Below are 7100 nucleotides of genomic sequence, written 5' to 3'. Positions count from 1 at the left end.
TATGGTAACATAGTTAGAGAGAGAGAGAGAGAGAGAGTGAGTGATCGGGGAGATGGAGAGAGGGAGGTGAGAGAGAGAGGGAGGAATAGAGAGGGGAGGGGAGAGAGAGAAGGAGAGAGGGAGAGAGAGAGAGATGGAGTTGGAGGGGGAGAGAGGGAGGAAAGAACAAAGACATAGAGAGATAAAGGTGGAGAGAGAGGGAGTGACAAGGGAGAGATGGAGAGAGAGGAGAGGAGGGAAGACATAGAAGAGGAGGGGAGAGAGATAGGGAGAGAAGGGCAAGAGAGAGAGAGAGGGAGCCACATAGATGGAGGGGAGAGAGGGAAGGACGGAGAGAGAGAGAGAGATGGTGGGGAGAGACAAAGGGAGGTGGGAGAGGGAGAGATAGGACTACGGAAGAGAATGAGAGACATGGATTTGGAGGGGGAGAGAGGGGGAAGGAAGAAGAAAGACACAGAGGGAGAAATGTAGAGAAAGAGAGAGAAATAGAGAGTAACAAGGGAGTGATGGAAAGAGAGTGAGGGAGAAATGTAGAGAGAGAGAGAGAGAGTAACAAGGGAGTGATGGAGAGAGAGTGAGGGAGAGAGGAGAGTGGGGGGAAGAGAGAGAAGGAGAGAAAGGAAGGAGAGAAGGGGAAGAGAAAGGGGTAGAGAGGAAGAGGGAGGGAGAGAGAGATATATACATATGGAGAGAGAATGTGTATGTTTGGGGTGTGAGATAGAGAGAGGTCATAAGAAAGAGAAACATAGATATGAATATAGATATTATATAGTAATATATAACCAACCTAGATCCATCTTAACCGGATCTATCAATCACAGTGAGGGATCAAATATCTAGAGGTGCAAACATTTTCTCAAGTTTTGCACTCAAAAAAGAGGTTTGCACCTTGTGAGATTGGATCCCTCTCGACGCTTGATAAATCTGGGTTAAAATGGATCTTAATAGTTGAATTTGAAATATAAATAATGATAATTCTTTTATGTAAAATCTAAATATAAAATTATATTCATGAATAAAAAATAATAATAAACCTTTTTTATATATAGAATCTAAATATTAATTTTTGTATAAAATATAAATAGTTAAATTTGAAATTATTATAATATTTAAAGATATATTTTAATTTGATACTTAAATTAATTAATAAGTAAAAAATGATTTATTTTCAATTTATAAAATTTGGAGTAAATTTCTATCATTTCGAGGATCATGTCTATATAAATTCTTATTTTGAAAATAGTATAAAAAAATATAAACTTAATTAAAAAAATTATTTATTATATTAATGAGTCAATTTTAATTGTAAATTAAATCAATAAACAATAGTGTTTTTAATTTTGACTATCATCGTCAAATTTTTGTGAGATAAATGAAAATGAAACTTGCTACATCCCATTAATAACTTTTAACTTTATTATTCAAAATACATGAATTATCATATTACAATACTACAACTAAACCCACACATAGTGATGGGATGTAAAATGAAACATTGATTTATTAGATATTGCAATACTACCACTAAACACACATAGTGATGGGATGTAAGATGGAACATTGGTTTAGATTTTGTGATTATAATGGAAAAAGGATATGGAAAAAACAATGTTGTAATGTCACACATAGCTTTGTCTTTAGATGAAACATTGGTTTAGATTGTGTGATTGTAATGGAAGAGGGATAAGGAAAAAACAATGTTGTAATGTAACACATAGCTTTGTCTTTATCACATCCTTTCAAGTGGCAAGAACAAGTTCTAATGCCCCACACATTCTAATGCCATACTCATTTTTCACCTTTTAGATTGGTTAGGAAAATTGAGATGTGTAGGTAAGCAAAGATAACATGCCTTCTTTGTCAAGACTTTATCTCTTATATGACTTTTCAAGAGATGTTAACATCATATATGGGTGTGAGTGGCCTCCTACATCATGAACACACACAAATGGATAATGTTTAAATAATATATATACAAACAATATAGAAATATCTATCTCAATCTTTAGAAGGGAGCATAGCTAGTGAATATACGTCCGACGAAGTAAAGCAAGAAATCGTTGACGATGGATACCCCTATGTGATACACGCGCCTATAACTTTGCAATTTATGCTAATCGGGTGGGTGAGTCGAAATATAATAATGTTATCCCAATTGAATTGAAATTCGAAGGGGAGACTCGAGAGAGATCAGGATGAGGATGAGGAGAGCAGCACAACAATAATAGGCATAACAGACATGGCCCAATGAAATTCTTGTCGACTGATCTATTTCATGGTCCAGCAGCGGCAGCAAGCAATCAAACCTGTTGGGTGCATGCATGGCTTCTTGAAGGCAAAACCAGGGAATAACCAGCAATACAGTGAGGTAAGCACATCTTTCATGAATTCTTGAGCAAAAATATTGATTGGTTTCTAGATAGCTGTTGAGGATTATAGATGATGGAATAAGCAGGTGAATAGGTGGGAGACTGTTGAGATCTGATATGGTGTCGAAATCGAATGCAATTTATGTGGAGTTGGGGGAGGATCCTCTGCCATTTGGGATGAAGAATGAACAGAATGTGCCCCTAACAGCAGTGGACATGGCGCCCTCGCCACACGGGTCCCAAGTTGGGGAGAAAATAATCATAGTGGCCAATGTTTTGCCCTTGACTGCAGTGAGAAAGCCTGATAATCTAGGGTGGTCATTTGGGTGGGACAAAGATTCTTTATTGCTTCAGCTGAGGGATGGATTGGGGGAGGGCATTGAGGTTGTTTATGTGGGTTGTCTTAGTGTTGAAATTGATCCCAAGGAGCAGGATGTGGTGGCAGCCACTCTTCTTGGGAGCTTCAATTGTGTCCCTGCTTTTTTTCACAGTGATCTCAGGAGGAGGTACTATCATGGCTTCTGCAAGCAGCAGTTATGGCCACTGTTCCATTACATGCTCCCCTTGACACCTGATCATGGTGGCAGATTTGACCGGTCGCTCTGGCAGGCATATCTTTCCGTTAATAAAATCTTTGCTGATAGGGTCATGGAGGTCATTAGCCCTGATGAGGATTCTGTGTGGATCCATGATTACCATCTCATGCTTCTTCCGACATTTCTGCGAAAGAGGTTCAACAAGATGAAGATAGGCTTCTTCCTTCACAGCCCATTTCCCTCCTCTGAGATTTACCGCACTCTTCCGGTGCGTGAAGAGATTCTGAGGGGTCTGCTCAATGCTGATCTGATTGGGTTCCATACATTCGATTATGCGAGGCACTTTCTTTCTTGCTGCAGTAGGATGTTGGGATTGGAGTATGAGTCCAAGAGAGGGTATATAGGCCTGGAGTATTATGGGCGCACTGTGGGGATCAAGATTATGCCTGTGGGCATACATATGAGTCAGCTTGAGGGTGTATTGAGGCTTGCTGATACCGAGTGGCGGATTAGTGAGTTGAAGGCAAAGTATGAGGGCAAGATTGTGCTTCTTGGGGTTGATGACATGGACATTTTCAAGGGCATAGGGTTGAAACTTCTGGCAATGGAACAACTTCTGTATCAGCACCCAGAATTGGTTGGTAAATTGGTCATGGTGCAAATTCTCAACCCTGCACGCGGGCGAGGTAGGGATGTTTTGGAGGTCCAGGAGGAGATATCTGTCACCTCAGAAAGGATAAATGAGTCATTTGGAACTGAAAGATATCAACCTGTTGAATTGGTGCAGAGACATGTTCCGTTGTATGAAAGGGTTGCATATTACACAATTGCAGAATGTTGTGTTGTATCTGCAGTCCGGGATGGTATGAATTTGATCCCATATGAATACATTGTTTGCAGGCAAGGTATTACAGAACTAGATGCCAGATTTGGAATCACATCTGATAACCCTAAAGAAAGTATGCTGGTAGTGTCCGAGTTTATTGGATGCTCCCCTTCTCTAAGTGGAGCTATTCGTGTAAATCCGTGGAATATTGAAGCTTTAGCTGATGCTATGAATACTGCCATTACAATGCCAGATGCTGAGAAGCAAATGAGACATGAAAAGCATTTTAGGTATGTCAGCACTCATGATGTAGCCTTTTGGGCCCAGAGTTTCATAGGAGACTTGCAAAGAACCTGCAGAGAGCACTCTAGAAGCCGAAGCTATAGACTAGGATTTGGATTGGGATTCAGAGTGGTGCGTCTTGATTATAATTTTCGAAAACTTTCAACTGAGCATATTGTCTGGGCTTACAAAAAGAGTAATAGACGAGCCATTCTTTTGGATTATGATGGTACCATGATGCCTCAAACTTCAATTAACAGGACTCCAAACTCAGATGTCCTGACGGTCCTAAACACCCTTTGCAATGATCCAAAGAATGTGGTCTTTATTGTAAGTGGACGAGGGCAACAAACTTTGAATGATTGGTTTTCACCTTGTAAAAATCTTGGGATTGCTGCAGAGCATGGTTATTTTTTCAGGTATTTGAACTCTTAACTTTATATGCTTACATTAGAAAAGCATGCAAGCCTTTGCCCACCTTTCAAATGTTTGCTGCAAGCAGCTGGAATATAGCTAATTTACTAGGTTCAAATTACATTTTAACCTTTTTCATTTACATTGCCGGAGCAGGTGGCAGAAGGATGAAGAATGGAAAACTTGTGTGCCAACAATGGATTTTGGTTGGAAAGCAGTTGTGGGCCCCATTATGAAGTTGTACACAGAAAGCACAGATGGTTCATTTATTGAGGCCAAAGAGAGTAGTATTGTATGGCACTTCCAGGATGCAGATCCAGATTTTGGTTCTTGGCAAGCAAAGGAGTTGCAGGATCATCTTGAGAGTGTGCTGGCAAATGAGCCGGTTGTTGTCAAGAGCGGTCAGCAAATTGTGGAAGTCAAGCCTCAGGTATTATACACCAATCAAGCAGTCTTAAGGCTAATGTTTTCAAGGATATGAATTTGCTTTATGTCATTTTGATCTTGCATGAAGATCTTCAAGATAGGCAGTTTATTAAATTGTTTGGATTCAAAATGTGCAGGGGGTGAGCAAGGGTGTTATAGTTGAACATCTTTTAACAACGATGGCTAGCCAGGGGAATCCTCCAGATTTTGTCTTGTGTATAGGAGATGATCGTTCAGATGAAGACATGTTTGAGATTATTGACAGTGCAATGGCAGCCTTACCTAAAACTGCAAAGAGGGAGGTCTTTGCATGCACTGTTGGTCAGAAGCCGAGTAAGGCTAAATATTACCTGGATGATACTGTTGAAGTAGTTAACATGTTACATGGACTTGCATCAGCAAGCGAATCATTATCTGGGAGCTCACCAAGGGCTATTGCTTCTGTTTCAGAAGGCTGATTCCAAAGTTCATGTATTCTTTTGTGCAGTTCGATGAATAAAACAAATATAAATATCCGAATAAAATTTTGCTTTTTGATGCTGTGTGCTTTGTTTGATGTCATGTCATTCATCATAATCTTGTACATGTTAATGTGCCTTCATGTAATCTTGATGCAATTTTGAGCAGAGTTTTGAGATTAACTTCACTAGGAGCAGGATTTGTCGTTCAGGTTTTGGATGGGGTTGATTATGTATGTACAAAGTCTGTTTTCTTTCATTTTTCATTTCAATGTAGCTATACAACTTCAGAACTAAATGGACCTATCTAATCTTTGTGCTTGTACATTTGTAGTGTTAAAGATGGAAACCTTTGTTATACAGTTGTAGGAGGAAGATGGGGACCCTTCTTTGTATTCAGTCTTTTCAACTTGCAGAGCTTTACAACATTTGGTTTATTAAAGTAAATGGCTTATCACAATAGTTTTCCCTTGAAAATCCTTTTTTTGTCATCGATTCAAGCCTTAATGCTACTCTCTTTCTTTTTTTTTTTTTTTTTTTTTTTTCTTTTTTTCTGTTAAAAACTTAAAAGGGCATGGAGAACCTTTGTGTCTGATATAGGGCACATTTCAAATCCCTTCAAATCCCACTTCTTTAATTGCTTATGACCAAAAGTTACAATTGATTTGATCTATATAACTGTCTAGGTTTGGAAGATCTGGAGCATTCACTCAAGACTCGCTGTGACTGTAACTCCAAATTATGATATTTTGCTAGCCCTGTACGCTATTAATTCTGTTGCAACTGCCACATTTTACTCTTGAAGGACAAAGTAAGTCATTGTATTGATGCTTTATAGTTGCTTGCAATTAGGTTTATAGCTGCTTATATAGGAGTTGGGAAATTTTTCCTTGACATGTTGCTGCCATTAATGGATTTTTTTCCGTTGATTGTACTTGATTCAATATATGGAAATTATTTTGGCTTTTCATACCACTTGTTAATCTATTAGTCCTACCATTGATATCAACAGAGATAGGTGGGTACAGAGCACATGCTCCTTGTTGTGAGATTGTTTATCTTTGAGCTGTGTTGAGAGGGGATTTATGAAATCGAACCTAATAAGATAAGATTATTTTATGGAGGTTCAAATAACCAGCATAATAACTAGTTCAGTGGGACTCAAAATGTAAATACATAATGGTAGTGCAGAAACAGCTCCTAATGCTACTCTATTAAAAACAGAAAATTGTTGCGAACATGGTTAAAAAGAAGAACAAAATAAGTGCAAACAAAAAGCAATGACAAGTATAAAGGCTGTTAAGCTGTGCTGGAACTAGAAGATGAGGCAGAATGTGGGGAGAGAGCAAGGATTTTCAACTGAGTTATCAATCGCCACGAAGGGGCAGGTGTATTGTCTGATAACTTTGTCGAGAGAGTATCCAGGGCCCAGCAGCTTGGCTGTGTTATCTGGGAGGAATCATGGGAGGAGCCCTGGATTGAAGAGGACGTTTTCATCAGGTAGTACAAAAGGTAGACAACACGTCTAGGTTGCATATTTATAGAAACAGACCAATTTCTGGTTGTCAAGGAGCAATTAACAAAAGCTTCTGGCTATGCAGTCAGATTACTTTAATTTTTTAGCAGTAGTGTATCTGGTTTTCAGCCGGTAGATTACTTGTCAATTTAAGTGTTCTATCATTTGTCAATGTGATATGTGACATCTGAAGCATGGATTCCTGGAGATTGTTTTTGCTTAACTACATGCTAGTGATCTCTGTGACTTCAATGGCCAATAAGCTATAGGCCT

At 39.0% G+C, this 7100-nt stretch overlaps 1 protein-coding gene across 1 annotated transcript; it reads left to right on the top strand.

Moving 5' to 3' along the window:
• The first annotated feature begins 2035 nt into the window (after nt 1–2035).
• LOC149144615 (alpha,alpha-trehalose-phosphate synthase [UDP-forming] 6-like) lies at nt 2036–5390 on the top strand. Its single transcript, XM_089450201.1, has 4 exons — nt 2036–2368; nt 2456–4432; nt 4584–4857; nt 4991–5390. The coding sequence occupies exons 2-4, from the start codon at nt 2487–2489 to the stop codon at nt 5309–5311; spliced, it is 2541 nt and encodes an 846-aa protein (XP_089306327.1). The 5' UTR covers nt 2036–2368; nt 2456–2486; the 3' UTR covers nt 5312–5390.
• Nucleotides 5391–7100: the final 1710 nt, after the last annotated feature.

The sequence above is a fragment of the Pinus tabuliformis genome, chromosome X (assembly GCF_031772625.1).
Source record: "Pinus tabuliformis cultivar Carrire ecotype Pingquan chromosome X, CPIR1, whole genome shotgun sequence".
In the NCBI taxonomy this organism is placed as follows: Eukaryota; Viridiplantae; Streptophyta; class Pinopsida; order Pinales; family Pinaceae; genus Pinus; species Pinus tabuliformis.
Note: the sequence above shows the minus strand (reverse complement) of the source record. Positions and strands in the feature narration are given on the sequence as shown.